Genomic DNA, 18522 nt, shown 5'->3' on the forward strand with positions numbered 1-18522 from the left:
GCTCATGATAATTCATTAGGTGACATTAGATTTTGGTTTGGAGGTTAAGAGCCATCATATAGGGCATCACAAATAATATATGTGTATATATATATATATATATATGCATATACGTATGTGTATGCATATATATGTTTGTATATTATATAGCGTTGACCTTGCTGACTACCTGGTTAGCCACGGTAAATCAGGTATAAAAGGCAGCGGTGGTTCGGCAAAAGGTCCATTTACTTTTCCGATCTCTTAGAAGAAACCGAAAACAGACAAGAGATGAGGATTCTTCCCACCAACTTTCACCGGCGATGGTCGGGGCTTCTCCCGCTCTTCATAGTTATCCTTTTCGTCTGCGAGATGGCTTTCCTCTGTCGCCTCGACATGGTAAAGAATGCTGCGATGGTTCAAAACTGGGCCAACTCCTTCAACTTCTCCCCTACGTCTTCCTCAACCTCATATCGTTCGACACGGCACGTTCTGCAGCAGGAGGAGGAAGACGGCTGGTGCCGGGACTGGTTAGAGAAGGAGGATAACGTTTCGTATACTCGGGATTTCGAGAAGGATCCGGTCTTGGTTGATGGCGTTGATCAGGTCAGTTTTCTGTGCTTTTGTTCTTATTCCGTCTCCGTTTGAGCATTCTTCTTTAATCGGAACAAGTCTTTTTTGGAATGTTTTAACTTTTATCCTTGTTATTATGTCTTTGTATTTGGTTGATGGTGTTGATCAGGTCAGTTTTCTGTACTTTTGTTCTTATTCCGTCTCCGTTTGAGCATTTTTCTTTAATCGGAACAAGTCTTTTTTGGACTGTTTTAACTTTTATCCTTGTTATTATGTCTTTGTATTTTTGGTCGGCAGAAATAGCCGTTTGCCCTTGTTATTATGATTATTATTATTTTTAATGTCTTTGTATTTTTGGTTCTCTTGTACAGCTGGTTATTAGGTTTCGTGGTACCCTTCATTAGATTTTGAATTTGGGCCATATTCGAATGCATATTGGTACTGAAGAAATCTATTGGTTTTGGAAGTTTGCGAGTTTAATTTCGATTCCTAGCTCTCCAATTTTTTTTGCAATAATTGGGATGTACGGATTGTAGATTCTTCAGGGAAAACGTATAATCGTTACTTAGGAGATCTTTGAAAGCATATGTAGTTTATTGTAAATATATGGGTGAAATGGCTAATGATCATATGCTGATCAAACCAGGCACACTGCAGGCAGTGCCAAGCTATGTGGAACAATGTCAGTTAAACACATCCTGACATTCACTCATAGTCAGAGCTAAAAGCACATCTATAGCTCTCTATTATCTAATTATCACAGAATATTGCTGAAAGACAAGCATATTCATCCATGACACAGTCTTGATCATCTCAGAAACACATGTACAAATCGAACTTTACATTGGGGTTTAAATATAAAAATTTTATTAGATTCGGACATCAACAACACTCTTACAATAATATTTGTCTCTCTCAACACCCCACCAATCCCCACCCTGATAGGCGCCCCTCGGTTTGAAAACAAAAGAAACTAAAATATGTAAAATATGAGTTGTCTGTTCAACCTAAAAGAAGGCAAATCTATAAGCAATGCTATTAAATAGTATGAAGCACTTGTAAACGACTGTAATAAGGCTTGTCTGCCACTATAAGTTCAATGCAACAACAACAACAAAACCTTTATCCCATTAAGTGGGGTCGGCTACATGAATCCCTTTTCTCCACTGCTTCTTATTTAGTGCTATATTTTCATTTAATTATAATAAATTAAGATTGTTTTTTATACAATATGCTCAAGTATTCGCAGGTCTACCTCTGCTTTTCTTACATAAGTCGAATCTAAAACATCTACTCTTCTAATCAGATCATCAGGTGGTTGACATTTAATGTGACTCTCTCTAATTTTATCCGTCATTGGAGCTACACCAATCCCATCACGGATATATTCATTTAGCATTTTGTCTCTAAGTGTAAAGCCATTCATGCACCTAATCATTCTCATCTCGGCAAAACTTAACTTAGTTTTGCGCTTCTTTTTTAAAGGCCAACTCTCAACGCCATAGAGCATTGTAGGTCTCACCACCATGTTATAATATTTTCCTTTTAGTCTAAGCGTTACTTTTCTATCACACAATAAGCTTGAAACATTCCTCCACTTCAACCAACCAACATTCTACTATTAACATCCCCATCTATATCACCATCACTTTGAACGATAGTAACAATATAACAATAGACCCGAGATATCTAAAACGTTAACACCTTTTAATAATTTGATCACCCATAGTTAAATTTTTATCACTAGAACTACTACTATTAAAATTACATTTCATGTATTCAGCTTTAGTTCTTAAGAACTCTCCAAAGGATATCTCTTGTAACCTTATTGCAAACTTTTTCTAAATCAATAAATATCATATGTAGATCCTCCTTATTATCTCTGAACTTCTCCATCAAACCTCTCAATAAATGTATAGCTTCCTTCTTGCCCGACATAAATCCAAATTGATTATGAGAAATCTTTGTAATACGTCTTAACTTATGTTTAATTACCCTTCCCCATAATTTTAAAGTACGACACATCAACTTAATTCCTCTATAATTTGCACACTCTTGTGCATCCTCTTTATTTTTAAAAATGGGGAACAAAATACTCTTCCTCCACTCCTTGGGCATCTTTTTAGTTTTTAAAATAATGTTAAAGAGTGTAGCAAGCCAAGAAACTCCCAAAACTCCTATATATTTTCACACTTCAATTTTGATATAATCAGGTCATATAGACTTTCCACCATTGGTTTTTTTTAAAACAAGATCAACTTTCTTTTGACTAATGCGACGTTAAAAATGAAACATTTTATTATTATTAATGATATTAAGATTACTAAGATCGATCATATTTTCATAAACATCATTAAAAAGTTTATTAAAATAACACACACGCCTATGTTGAATATCTTTTCTAAAAAAAATACTTTTTGATTTTTATTTTTAATATACTTTACTTGAATTAAATCTTTATTTTTCTTTTCTCTTTGTTTGACTAGTTTATAATTTCAATAAAACAAATTTTTTGGGGGATCAGATCTGCAGGATAAAGGGTATAGTATTCAGAAACTCTCACGACACACAAGCGGATTATCATATTAACATTCATATTTACAATTTTTATAATAGGTTTTCTAGGATTCCATTGATTTGTTTGGTGTTTTAGCTCTAACTTGCACAATTGTAGAACCAAGGAGAGGTAGAGGGGAGTCCCCTGTTTCTGGCCATTTGAAATCTTTAACGATAAGTTTCAATGGTTCACGAGATTCACCATAATTAGTAGGCTGCTAATTACGAAGCCATAGCGTGATGTGAAGATAGAAATATAAAAGAGGGTGTCAGACAGGGTTACATGTCAAAACACAATGCTTCTTTATAGCAAATGGTGATCTTAAAAAATCCTCTTTCATTGGTTTTGAGGGCTTAATTGTCTTGCTTACCATTACACCACTGTGTTCTCACTTTAAGTTAAGGTTCACATTTGCCTGTCTCCTCGCTCGTGATGCTATCTCAGAATTGCCACTCCCTTTCTTCTCTCATTGTATTGAGGATTGTACACTCTAAGGGTAGAGTCACTTAAATGGTAAGCAATGAGATGAATTCATTAGCTAGGTGTCAAATAGACCGTCAGTTGAGCTCGAGACAAACTTACCATAGTAGGTTTAGGATGGACTCAATCTTGTATGAGGTATCTACCTACGTGATTGGGTAGACTCATGCTGACTAAGGAGAACAATTTCCATCAAACTCAAGGAACAACTCATCTAAATTCATCACCAGACTAGGAGACCCAATGATGATTTTAGATGGCCTATTGCTAATTCGAGTCTACGTTTGTACTCTGGGCTCTTGCCTCCATTAATCCTGTAGTTATCACAGTTACATCTCATCCTTTAACAGTCAAGATCGTATATTGGTGCCTATAATTAGGGGATTTCAGGGAGAGCCAAGGGTTTCACTCTCTAGATTTTGATTCTAGTTTTTTGCTCTTATGCTTTTATTATCGAGCTAACTTAATATGTTTTTCTTGTCTACTTATACCACTTCTTCGACCTTTCTCACTTTCGTTGGGTTTGTGAGATTCTAGCATATCTCACCGCTAGATTGAGATCCAACAAGGAGGAAAGGTTTTTGCTTGGCTTTATTTATAGTCAAGCTATTATAGTTTGGTTGATCCTATTCTCAATATTTTTTTCTTTTTCTTCTATTCACATGAAATATTTTTGAATTAAAAAAAAAAGTCAATATTATAAATAATGAAACCGTTGGGATAAATCATCCTATATTAAAAAAAATTATTTGTGATGCCTTTTGAAGTTCCAAAATCACAATCACTGTTTGAATCGTTTTCTTATTAAGTTAAAATTTCCAAAATTATGGAAAGCCCTACAAATAGTGTTTTTTCCCCTTATTTTTAATGATATTAAGTTAGTGCAAAATTGTGCCTGTGCAATGGTAAATATTAATTATTTTTGGTTTGCATATAAAATCTCAACACTATAACATAAGCCTTATAAAAAATAAAATTATAGTCTCTTTTAACACAAGTAATGGTAGTGCATTAGTTGTTTTAAACAAAGAAATCGAACCGAACCAAATATATTTGGTTGTGATTTAGTATATAAAATTATAATTTGAATTTTGGTTTTAGATTAAAGATTGGTTTGGTTACTGTTATTGGTTTGGTATGAAAAAAGTTCGATTAAACCATAAAATTGAATTTCATATGGTTAAACCAAATATCTAAACCAATCCATCCAAATTCATTGAATGCACATATATTTATTAGGATTTTAAAAATTGATTGAACTAAATTTGAGTTGTGTAAATTGAATTATATCGGTTTGAGTTAGTTTAGTTATAAGTATTAATTGGTCGATTCGGTTTTGTTTATTATTTAATTTGATTTAAATGATTTAAGACGTGTAAACCAATTCAACAGAAATGACCGAATGCACCCTTATAAATTCCGGGATTGTCATGAGTCGATCATATCTGTCGAGCAAGGCATAATTTTTCACAAAAAAAAAATTCTATTTGGTTTGTTTTCTTGCGACAAAATTGCATTTATTCCTACAGCTAAATCATCTATTTCTACCAAATAATGTTTATAAAAAAATTAGGATACATAAAATTGGGATTATCCAAAATTTTATTTTAATTTTGCATTAGCCATTTTTTGTTCTAGGAGAAGGTTTTTTGTTTTAAATAGTCGATGAGAGGTGCCGTTATGTTACTGAAATTAGAAAATAAGTGACGATAAAAATTGATATCAAAATTGACCAACCTGAAATAACATTATCTGACTGTTCAGTGACGATAAAAATTGATATCAGAATTGACCAACCTGAAATAACATTATCTGACTGTTCAACTTGTCCAACATATCTCCATCCATGTCATTGAAAACTTGTATTGATATTGAATTAACCAACCATAATAACAAAAGCATATATTATTAAGCAAACAACTTGGGTTACAATTGAGAGTCTAAATATAATTGAAAAAAACACAACAAACATCAATATCCGACTAGGGTCAAGGAATGGTATCCATGGGAAGGGGCGAGAGTTGGGTAGTAGACGACGGGTTAGGTTATTGGAGGTGGATAGGTGGAGCAGAAGTTAGGCCTAGTAGTCTGAATTAGGAAGGGGAAGGGAGTTGCATTCTCAGATTGCTGTTGAGGAGGTGTGGGGAAGAGGAGGCGGCATGGTGGCTGAAATAGGAGATGTGGGGAAAGGAGGTCTGGTTGGCAGCTAGGAGCAAGGGGAAAAAAAAGGAGCGGAGAGGATTGATGGCTGATTGTTGGAAGGGACAAAAGGAGGGAGTTATAGTGGCCGACGCCTGGGGTTGGAAGGGGACAACAGACAAGCGATTAGGCAATTGCTGGCCGGTGGTTGTATGCTGGTAGGGGAAGCACCAAAAGGGCGGAATCAAAGGGAGATAGCCATCACCTTGGAGCAGGATATAACCAGAGCACCAGTTGCCTTCGAGTACATCCTTAGGAAGGTAAGAGAAGCATATAGGCAACAATCTGAAAACAAAACATAATCTAACCTAGACTCAACAAACACACATATTAATAGATGATAGATAGACGAGAAGACGAAAAGGAGGGGGAAAAGTTGGGTGGCAAGTCTCACTCGAAATAAGGAGCTGGTCCAACCTCTTGTTAGATTAAGACTCTGCTGGACCAGTTCAGTCGATTAGGCCAGTTCAGCCCAAGAAGCTCCCGCATCAGTCTCCCGTTGTTGAGGAAGTTTTGACTTGATCCGTTGAAGCTTCTGCATCTGCATAATTCGACATCGGGTTCGTAATATTGAACGTGATTGAAACTTTATAGTCTCTGGGCAAGTCAACCTTGTAGGCATTATCATTTAACTTCTGGAGTATTCAGATAGGTCCGACTACTTTGGGCTTGAGTTTTTCAAATGCTCATACCGAGAATCTCTCTTTCTTCAGCCGAATCCACACTAAGTTTCTTTTAAATATCACCTTTTTTCGTGTATTTTTTGCTTGTGCTTGATATTTGCGATTTTGATTAGTGATTTCTTTTTCGACTTCCTCATGGAGTTTCTGAATCTCGCATACCTGTTTTTTTACATCTTTACTAATCTCTGATGTTGATAGGTGCGGTACCAATTCTAGTGGACTGAGTGGGTGTACCCGACCTCAAATAGTGCCCGACCCATGCACGGTCTTTACGAATCGATTGTATGTAAACTCGACATGAGCAAGAATTAAATCTCACCGCTTGATATTATTTCCAACAAAACATCACAAATGATTTCCAAGGCTCCTGTTTACTACCTCTGTCTGATCGTCGGTCGATGGGTGTGTTGCCGAGCTGAATAGAAGTTTAGTGCCTAATTTTCCCAGAGTTCTCCAGAAGTGACGCAAAAACTTGACATCCCTGTCTGGAGTGATGCATCCAGTATTCTGTGGCATTATACAAAACGTGTCATCTTCAAGAATATATCCACGACGAACATGACTAAATCCTTATTTCGCCATGTTCTCGACTTCTTGAAAGTCTCACGACAAAGTTTATACAAATTTTCACTCATAGTGCCTCTGGTATCGGTAAGAGGGTGTATAACACAGCTTTCTGCCCCATGGTTTTTGTCATATGACAAATTCTGCATTGTATGACGTTTGAGATAAGTTGTGTTCTTTTCTTTCTTGTTTTTGTAAACTTATTTATATATATAAAATCTATGTTTTGTTGTGTCTTCCTCATGAATTCTGAGCAGTCTTTTTTGTCCTTCTTACAATGAGATATGGTTTTGTGAATAATTAATAGTATTGTGGAAGGTTTTAAATGTCATTAAATTGTGATGATTCAAACTCTGATCTTCAATTACTTTTTGATCTGACCAATTGAAATGTTAAAATTTGTTGAGGAACATAAGGTCCGAAAGTGCTATGCTTTATACAACAAATTGAGAATCACATTCAATTTCATGAATGAGAATGTAGTATATGTGGTTGAGTGCAAATAAATAGGGAAATATACTTTGAATGACGTAAAATTGGAGATTTTTAGGGTAACAGACTAAAATTTTCAATTTGGTCCAGTTGTTTGGAAACTAAATCGAGATGTTAGCCCTCAGGTGAGAGGACGTGGGAGCTCTGGAGTGAGAGCCAATGTCCTCCCAGCCTAACTAAGGATTTAGGGACCAAACACTGGATTAACCAATGTTCTTTATGCATTCGACAGAGGGTAAAAAATAATAACACAGCTTTCTGCCCCATGATTTTTTTCATATGACAAATTTTGCATTGTATGACGTATCACTCTGCATCTCTCACTATTCGGGACCTTAAAGAAATTTTCTCATGAGTGCGAGAGTCTTGTTTCTGCAAAAATGTCCTGTGAGTCTTCCAATGTGGCTCTCTGAAATGATGGATTCCAGCAACAAACATCTAGGAATGCATAATTTACTTTGGTAGAAGAAGTAACCATTGACTCTATAGTATTGTTCGATGAACTTCTCCTGACACTGCTCATATATTTTCTTGAAATTCTCGTCTATCTCGTGAAGCCCCTTCACTATCTCAAAGCCCACGACGCGAGCTAATATTGTTGTAATTAACATGTGCCGGTGGCTAAGCACATCTGCTATCTGGTTCTGACTCCCCGCCTTGTGCTTAAGCACGAATGGAAATGATGCTAACAACTCCACCCAAGTTGTGTGTCAACTCTTCAGTTTGCTCTGGTTGTTTACGAATTTCATTGCCTTGTGATTCGTAAACAACGTGAACTTTTTTGTTAGAAGTAATGGCTCCAATGCTCAAGAGCTCTCACAATAACATAAAACTCTTTGTCGTACGTTGAGTATTTTCTCATGGAATCATTCGACTTGTCACTAAAAAGGGCGATGGTGTTACCTCCCTGGCTCAACACCACTCTTATCCCCATGTTGCATGCGTCACACTCTATCTCGAACATTTATTTGAAGTATAGTTTGCCAATACTGGCGCCTAGGATAACTTTTCTTTGAGTGCATTAAAACTATTTTAAGGCGCCTCTGTCTACTGGAATTTGTCTCCTTCAAAAGATCCCTTCAGGGGGGCGGTGATGCTACTGAAACTTTTGATGAATCACTTGTAAAACGATGCTAGCCCCATACACTTCCTTAACTCGGCGAATGCTACAGCGCGGTCCAACTTAAAATGGCCTCGATTTTTGTTGGATTTATGTGAATACCTATACTAGACACGATATAAGTTAAAATAACACACCTATTATGTCATGAAGTAGTACTTTTGGATGGAAATTTATTTTCTCTACGTGCAATATCTCAAACACTGCCCTCGGGTGCTGTAAATGCTCCTCCTCGGATCAACTGTACATCAAAATGTTGTCAAAGTCGACCACCACAAATTTCTCAATACGAGCTCAGAATACCTGATTCATCAACCTCATAAAATTGTTGGCCGTTTGACAAGCGAAGGGCATAACTGTCCACTTGTATAAACCATCTCGTGTCTTGAAAGCGGCCTTCCATTTGTCTCTTGGCTTCATCAGGATCTGGTGGTACCCACTACACAAGTCGATTTTCAAAAAGATGGTGGTTCGATGTAACTGGTCCAAGCAATCGTTCCAGTGAGATATGGTAATTCTGTTGATGTACCTTCTGTTAATGCACATCTGCCATGAACCGTCCTTCTTGGGTACTATTAGGGCGGGGACAGTACACAGACTGATACTCTCTCTGACCAACTCTCTTGCGACAAGATCCTGTACCTGTCGTTGCAACTCCTTGTACTCTGCTTGTCTCAATGTGTAGGTATGCCGATTCGACAACACTGATATTGGTATGAGATTTATGACCTGCTGAATGTACCTTAGTGGTGGTAGTCCCACTGGAAGACTGTTGGTCATCACATCCTAGAAGTCCCGTAGTAGTTGTTGTATTGGTGTTGGTATCTTATTCTCCTCAATTTCCTCTAGTAGGACTAATGTCAATGCCACCGGAACATCCCAAACTAACTGCAAAAAGGTGGCACTTGGGACTAAATCGTCTACTCTCCTTGCATCCTTAATAGAGAACAACATGTTGCATTTCATATCCTTTTTAATTAGTATTCTTGAAACTGTCCTGCTGAGTTTTGCAGTCGAATTGTCAAGGCATCCCCAACAAATATGACACATGTCCATTGGAATCATATCACAACACGCTTGCTCTTGCAATTGATCCCCAATTGAAAATTTGAACTACTGTTTCACGCGTATCTTGTTTCCCTTCTTCAACAAGATAAGAGAATACGACTGGGGATGTTTCTGTGTGGCCAATCCCAATTTTTTCACCATTAGCGTTGACACCACATTTTTACGACTCCCACTGTTGATGATCAAGCTGCAAAAGTTTCTCTTTACCGGGCATTTGGTGCAAAAGATACTGTGTCTCAACCATGATTGTTCTCACTCCGACTCTGACCGCAGTATTCTCCTTATGACTAGCAATTCTCTTTCATCCTTCCAGAGCTGAAGTTCTTTTTCTGGACTGTCCTTTGACTCCTCGTCCTCTACGTCCTTGATGACGCCCTGATTTGTGAATGTGATAACTCAACTCGTGGGACAGTTGGAGGCTATCCGTCCATGGCCATGACACCTGAAACACCTCATGATAGGTACTGTATTGGAAGAGCTACCATTTTTCAACTTCTTTCCATTATGACATGTCTTTTATTCTGTCTTCTCTTACTAACTCTTCCCGAGGTAATTTTTTCTGTTGCAGTAGCTGTAGGTGACTACCCAACTGAAAGTTGTTGCCTGAATGAAGATTGTTGCATGCTCGATTTATGTTTTCTTTCCACCTTCAAGGCTAAAGTTTGAATATCCCTCAACGACTAGTATGACTTTAACTGTACCACATTGTTAATAACGGGCTTCAAGGCCCCCAAGTACCACGCTATAATGTGTTCTTCTGTCTCGACTACTTCACACTTTATTTGCCATTGATTGAATTGTGCTGTGAACTTCTCTGTTGAAAGATATCTCAGTTGCAGGTGGAGCTTCAGAAATATGTCCTGATGGTAATGAGGTGGAAGATACTTTCTTTGCATCGCTGTTTTCATTTTTTTCAATTTGATAATCTTATCAGGACCTTCTCTTTTTCTTCATCTCTGTAAATTTTCCCATTACAAAGATTTGTTTTTTTTCGACTTTATGACTACTAATTTCACCCGCTTATCCTTTTGCATATCTTTATATTTGAATATTCGTTTAAAAGATTGCAACCAGTCAATAAACTCATTTGGATTCTCACCTCCATCAAAATATGGTAGATCCATTTTGATGTCGAAGTCCCTATGTACTCCATATGAGGGTTCCTCTCTCGGCCTTTTTTGATATTGAATTACGATGGGACGTGCTTGGTATTCCTCATCGCTGAGGTATCCCTTGTGGAATGGATTCAGATCTTCGTCCTTATCTCCAATTCAACTTTCTAGATCACGATCAAGGGTTCCAACATCAATTTCCGCATGCCTCTATTGAAGCTGATGGATCTCCCTCAACATCTCGTCACTGGTAGTTTCCAACATGTATGTCCGTTGTGGCATGATTAGAGTTTGGGTTTAGAAGGGGTGGTTGAGGAAAGAAAAAAAAATTGGAGGAGTAAGGCGGATGCTAGGAAACTCTACGGTATGACCAGGGTTAGACTAGTTCTAATACTAAATAATACTAGAAGTAACCAACCCTTAATAACAGAAGCAGATATTATTGAGCAAACAACTAAGATTACAATAAAGACTCCAAATAGAATTGAAATACACAACAAACATCAATATCCGACTAGGGTCAGGGAATGATATTTGTGGGAAAAGGTGTCAGCTAGGTATTAGGCGGCGGAGTAGGCTAGAGATGGAGGTGGAGGTGGGTAGGTGGAGCAGGAGAAATTAGGGCTATTCGTTTGAATCGGGAAGGGGGAAGGGACATGGATTCTCAGATGGCTGTTGAGGAGGCGTGAGGAAGAGGAGTGATACCAGAACTAATAGGAAAAATATTGGAAGCACAAAATCAAACTTTCATTAATATTAAAATAAGGTTACAACATGACACAAACTGGAAATAACAACATAAAGCATAGAATGACACAAGCAAACACCTCTCAAGTGAATTCCAATGGTGATGGAGGCTGGCGAGCTGGGTTGGGATGACTAGCGGGGGTGGTGGCAGGGGGGCAAATGTAGAATTGCAGGGACAACCGACTACGGTAGACAGATGGGTGGCTGGAAGGTATTAGACAACAAGGACAGCTGTAGTGGGGTGCCGACAGTCGAGTGGGAGTGTTGGAAAGGAGGAAGGATTGCTGGACAACAAGGTAAAGCTGCAGATATGGGGCGGTTGAGTGCAGGAAAATCAAGGAGGGGAGACGTTGGCGGCTAAGGAGAGGGAAGGAGACGAATTGGGGAAGATTAAATAGAAATGATACAACACCACCTCAGAGTATGATACAATCGGAACACTACCACCTCTTCGGATACGACTCTAAAATAGGGAAAATGACTCCATACAGGAAATCTGAAAACAAACACAGCAAGAACTGATTTCGACACACAAATGACATTAATTTATAGACAGTCAAGAAACTTCTACACAAAATGAAGGGGGTGGAAAGGTTAGAAGAATCCATAGAATACTTCACGAGTGATGCAACATGTGATGTTTTCCCCTCAGATTGCGATTCTTCTTGCTCAAGGGTTCTCTCGTTGTCGCGCTTCTTCGGGACAGTTCGCGGGTTGGCCCCCGCAGCAATTAGCGCCCGTGCCCTGGCGCTGTTTTAGCTCCTGTATTAGGGCATTGTTCGCGCCCCGCATTAGGGGCGCAACTGGCGCCCACTTCAAGGAGGCTGCAGGGTAACTGGAATATGAGATGTGGGGAAAGGAGGAAGTAGGGCTGGCAGTAAAGAGCAAGCTGAAAAAAGGAGGGAAGAGGATTGATGGCTGGTTGTTGGAAGGGACAAAAAGGGGGGATATAGCAGCTGACATTTGGGGCTGGAAGGGGACAACAGGCTGGCGGTTGGGCAATTCTTGACCGACAGTTGTAGGCTGGTAGGGAAAGCACTACAAAGGGGGAATCAAAAGGGGATAGTCACCTCCTCGGAGCAGGATACAATCAAAGTAGTAACTGTTTTCAGATACAACCCTAATATGGGAAGGGAAGCCTATAGGAAGCAATTTGAAAATAAAACATAACCTAACTCTAGACTCAACAAACACAAATATTAATAGAGGATAGATAGGTGGGAGAAGAAAAAGGAGGGGGGAAACTTAGGTGGTAGATCCCGCCCAAAGGAAGGAGCCGGTCCAGCCTCTTGCTAGACTAAGACTCTGCTAGACTTGAACCAGTTAGGCCGGTTCAGCCCAACAAGCTCCCGCTTCATATATTCTCTTATATTATTGTTAAATAACATCGCTTTAATGCTCATTCACGAATTATGATATTTTTTAGTAACAATTAGCTAGGGAACCATATAAGGGATTGTGTTGGATGATTTGCTTCTTAGAATAGCTTTGTAGAAGCTTATGCTTCTGTGGGCTCATCCTATAATTTAGATCTGATAGAGTTATTCCCAGAATTAAATTAACATGACATCAAATTAATCCTAGGGGCAGTAATTATTTGGTAACCTTGGTGAGGGGACATCAACAAACTGCATTAGATGATGTTCTTCCATAATGCTTAGAGTTTCAGCTAACAAGGACTTTTGTTGTACTAGTGGCACAATGAATACTGTACAAAATTCTTTGGAAGTGGTGTGCTGCTAAGATCCTGCAAGGCTCGTAAAAATTGTACGATTCGGTTTTGAAACTCCATGACAAGGTTGGAGTCGGTAACATTCTCGTTTTCTTTCCCTTCCAATCATATATGTTGGTGCTAGCAATAACTCCCTTATGGATCTAGTTGATTTTATAAGGGTGTTGGTGCTTTGTGGTTTTCAATCGAAAATCCTTAACCACCCTACTTGAGAAAATGTATTTTGTGCGGCCACCGTCCACCAAGACATAAATTTTTTGCCTATTTTACATCTGGTCTAAAAAATAGGAACACGTTGAGAGATCACCTATTATCACGGAGCTAATAATTAATACATTTCCAAGTAATTAGAATTCTTCTTCCATTCAAAACATTTTTAACTTTGTGTACACAAAGAATTTGTATTGGTTGGTTGTCATCATCTTTGTCTTTGATTTGGACATTCATCAGATCGGTGACTTGGTTAAAAGCAATGAAAATACTTAGACAAACTTTCGTTTACTATGAATATTTTCGAAATTGAATCCAATACTTATTTCTGTTTTCGGTTTTGGGTTGTATAAGAGGGCTGATCAAGCGAAAAACTTTGAGAGAATCTTTGATATTGGTGATGCAACATTTTTCTATAATTAGAGGGAAGGAAATGTCATTTTAGTAGTTGTTTCATCCAATAATAGTTTTTTTCATTATTCTACCCTTTTTTCAATAACATGATTAACTCAATTGATGCTCAATTGATGCCATGCTCCAACGCACCCTTTGTACTTGCAGTCTACATACTTAACTTGCTCCTCGGTTGGGACCTCTAGATAGTTGAAGAAAGCCTTCATAGCTTTGCCCCAATGAAGATAATGATTAATATGGAATGCCTATTGGAATGATATTTCTGAATGAGTTATTCAATTTGAATTTGCATGAAAGCTCATGGTTTTTATGACCTTTATATATCTCTTATATTATCATTTACAATTGTGCAAATTTATTCAATCATTATAACAGTATCAATTGAAGCAATTTGTTTTTTGATTTAGTTTGTATTTTCCTCTTCTAGAACATTCATATTTATGATGAAAAAGCCTTCTTATTTCAATGTTCAAGGATGTTTTTATAATGCGACTAGTTCATCTTCTTCTTTATATTCAATATTTGAGAAGAGGTGAATGGCCTAATCGACTTGTCCTTGGTTTATTCAGTACAAAGATGTCAGACACAAAGAGGCTTATTTAGTATTCGGAAGATTCACATACATACCACTCAATTCTTATGTATTTACTTATCTAACTTCTAAACTTCAATTTATACATACATAACACCTTACCTATGCATGAAAAAGGTGTGTTTCACTTTTTAAAAGTTAAAATAATGATATTTTTTGTGTATTGTTAAGGATTTTGGGTTGTATAAATGTAAAAATGAAAGTTTGTGCTAGATATGTATAATACGTAGGAATTGGTTGGTATGATTATTTAAATACTGGTTGCTTTAGTTTTTAGTCCGTCTCACACAATATGATTTTCTTGGGAGAGGGTTGCAACACTATATATTCTTGGAATATGTAACAGCTGTGATTTTGCATATAATTGTTAATGTAATTTGATCAATATGACATTAATTAGAGTGAAAATGTTCTTACTTTATTGTCGTCATACTTTCTCACTTTCTTACATTATTTTCAGGATTGGAGTTCATGCACTGTGGGTTGTAAATTTGGAATTCATGCTAACAAAATACCTGATGCCATATTTGGACTATCCTCAAATCCGAAAACAGCTACTGTTCACCGATCCATGGAATCATCCCACTACTACATGGAAAACAATATCAATAATGCTCGACGGTGGGTAAGCACGATTTAATCGCTTTTGTTTCTATGCTCTTATTTACAGAGGTGGCCAAAGAATTAATTTGTACAAAAATAGATCCAAACTGAAATATCTAAACTATTTGATTCAATTTGGCTGGAGTTAGATTTATTATTTTTATATACTGATGAGTTTATCTTGATTTAGATTGGAGGTTTTAGAAAATCAAAAAAATTTGAACCCAACCAAGGCAGCTTGTTGATTTTTCAATCTATATAATAGAAAAGTAAACCATCATCTTAATTTATTACCTATAAAATCTATTTTCTACTTTTAACGCAAACAAAATAAAAATAAAAATCAAGCAAATCATAGTTTTCTAATTCTCAATGTAAAACTTAAAACTGTACTTAGATCAAACTAAATAGTTTGATTCAGTATCAGTTTTTCTTGGTTTTATTTTATTTTATGCTTTTGATGGTAGTTTAATTTGGTTCAGTTCCAAAGTACAGATTATTTAGATTCAAATCAAACTGTGATCATCCTTGGATATAAAATACGAAGGAAAAAAAAAACCTTGGATATCAAATAGAAGTTTCTCGTGTATACTTGATAAGTCTGATTTGTTGCATTGTTATTTTTGGACTGCCATTCTTTTTAAAAGTTTATTTTTTTATATTAGTTATGCTGATATTACTTCATCTCTTCTTAAGCTTTTTCTTGTTGATCATGGATAGAAAATATTCACAAAATTTATTTTTATTACAGAAGGGAAACTATGGTTGCATATGATCATCTTTGTTTTTTTCTTTTCTGGAGTGAGGAACTGGGAGATTTTCCATTCCCGGGCTTGTACTTTGTGTTCTACTATTTCAATTGATGTTTTTTTAGGAGGATGTATTACTGGCCGGTCAAAAGGTTACATTTGCAAAATAACTAAAAATGTAGTCCTAATGTAAGGAAAAGCCATCCTGTCACCAGGTATTAGTTTTGCAAGTGCATCAGGGGGAGATGGGCCGAGTTATATGGTACTGGATTCGGCGCCCCATTTAGCCAAGAGATCGGCAGGCCTGGTGGCTTCACCTAAGCAATGAGACCAATGAATGTTTAATGATGAGCTGAGCAGCGAGGCCTTTTTCCATATAATACCACAGTACCATGGGCAGTTATAGTGTTATAAGCCAGCAGCTAATCGGTTTCAATATGAAGCCAGAACCATTTAACCGATGAGCATTTAACAGGCATCATAGAGTTGCAAGCATTTCTGTATATAAAACTGTTAGGTATGACGCATATGCCATAAATGTGACAGATGTTGGAGCGGAAGGATCTGTCCAATCGGGGGAGTTTCATTATGTGAGTTGGGGGTGCGGGGGCAACACCCTGCAGTTTGGTACATGGAATAATTTAAGTAATTACATAAGTAATTACATATTGTACTATAGGGTTATATATATGTCCTGTTTGTAACCCTAGGCGAATCTCTGAGACATCGAGATTTTGAGTCTTGTATTTTGTACTCTTTTCTGAATATTGAAAAGGAAGTCGTTGCTTTGCTCTCAAGGACGTAGGCATCTTTGCCGAACCTCGTAAATCTCTGTGTGTTCTTTTAGATTTGTGTCGATTCCTATTTTTCTTCGCTCTAATTTCTCAATAAGTGGTATCAGAGTGTGGTGGCCTAACTTACATTGGTGCATAAGAAATTCCATGATATATTTCTCCTAAGGGGCTGGATATTCGCCAAGGTGGAGCTTTGTTGGATATATGCATTTCTCCTAAAGGGGTTGGATATTTGCCATAGTGGAGATTTGTTAGGTATGACTCATATACCATAAATGTTTATGGGACAAATACTGGAGCGGAGCGGAGCCTACTAGCAGAGTGGAGCGGAAAGATCTGTCCAATCGGGGGAATTTTATTATATGGGTTGGGGGTGCGGGGTCAATACCCCGCGGTTTGGTACATGGGTAATTTAAGTAATTACATATTGTACTATAGGGTTATATATATGTCCTGTCTGTAACCCTAGGTGAATTGAATTTTTTATTCTGTATTCTTTTCTAAATATTGAAAAAGAAGTCGCCGCTCTGCTCCCGAGGATGTAGGCATCTTTGCTGAACCTCGTAAATCTCTGCGTGTTCTTCTGGATCGTGTTCTTCTGCGTGTTCTTCTGGATTTGTGTCGATTCTTGTTTTTCTGGCCCTTAATTTCTCAACAAAAACATTGAAAGAGTGACAGGGTGTAGAGAAGAAGAGAATGCAGTGTACGACCTGATTTCTGACAAGTCCTCCCAATCCCGCATTACACGTTTGTGACTTCTATCAATATTTACCTTAATTTTATGGAGCTAATGGTTTGCACGGATTAACAAGTTGTAGAGAGAAAACTGGCGTGATAGCATTGTGTAAGTGAAGTTCCTGCTTATGTTTTAGGTCAATGCACCATTCAGAATTCTCTCTATTATACGAAAGAATTTTTTAGGTGAAAGATTTAGTTTGCAGCCACACTTTCACTTCAGAAGTATAGAGTTCCTGATGTTTCCGATTGTTCCTTTCCATCCAAAGGAACCAACAAGCAATATATTATATATGGACTCAGATTTTGTAAATGAAAATCTTTGTTTTGCCAATGCCAAACATGATAAACAATGATCTAAGGAAGTATAGCTATTTGTTGGAGGATAGATTTTGAACCGGCTAGCCAATTGCAACCAAATAGAAATGGAAAATCTGCAAGTGAAAAAGATATGAGAGAAGGATTCCTCCTCTTGTTTACATAAAAGGCACATTAAAGGAAATATCAACCCTTTCAATTTTAAGATATTATCAATTGGTAAAAAATTGAAATTGAGCCTCCATGCAACAAACGATTGAGATGGTTTTAATAGAGTTTTCCGTATGTAAGAACTTTCAGGTCGAGCTTGTATTGGATGCAGTTGAGCATCTAGCCTTAGGAACTGAAATATTATGTGAGGTTTTGAGTTTCAGGCAATCAGCCTTGTCTCTATGGAAAGGAATATTGGTAATTACATTAACCTAGTCCTTGTCACCAATGTTATTCAGGTTTTGATAATCCCAACCATCTTCAAGCCAAAAATCTGAAACTTTCTGATCATAGTTTGTTCAACCTGAATCAGCTTTGTGAGGGGGTCAAATAATGTCCAATCTTCTAACAAAAAGTTAACATCACCTTTACCAAGCCCCCAAATGAATAAGCCTTCAGCTTTGCTATTAGTTTTCAATAGCTCTTTCCAAAGTAAAGAATCTCCCAATTTAGGAATGCAAAGATGAGGACGTGACTTTGGAAAGTATCTTTTCTTCATGAAATGTGCCCAAAGGCAGTTCTGAGCTCGGATTTTAAACCAGAGTTTACAATTTCTCCATAGTGTGATTGAATGTTCTAAATCCCAACCCA

General features: G+C 37.3%; 1 protein-coding gene across 2 annotated transcripts in view; it reads left to right on the plus strand.

Annotated features, from left to right (window-relative positions):
• Nucleotides 1-246: 246 nt before the first annotated feature.
• LOC110029537 (glycoprotein 3-alpha-L-fucosyltransferase A-like) overlaps nt 247-18522 on the plus strand; it is a 43542-nt gene continuing 25266 nt past the window's right edge. The window contains exons 1-2 of one of the 2 annotated variants that reach the window (XM_020731871.1): nt 247-585; nt 14983-15143. In XM_020731871.1, coding sequence (XP_020587530.1) covers nt 271-585; nt 14983-15143 — 476 coding nt within the window. In that variant the 5' untranslated portion in view covers nt 247-270. Of the gene's footprint in view, nt 586-705; nt 722-14982; nt 15144-18522 lie in introns of those variants that run through there. The other variant, XM_020731872.1, reaches the window with a different exon arrangement.

Source organism: Phalaenopsis equestris, unplaced genomic scaffold (assembly GCF_001263595.1).
Source record: "Phalaenopsis equestris unplaced genomic scaffold, ASM126359v1 Scaffold000589, whole genome shotgun sequence".
Taxonomy (NCBI): domain Eukaryota; kingdom Viridiplantae; phylum Streptophyta; class Magnoliopsida; order Asparagales; family Orchidaceae; genus Phalaenopsis; species Phalaenopsis equestris.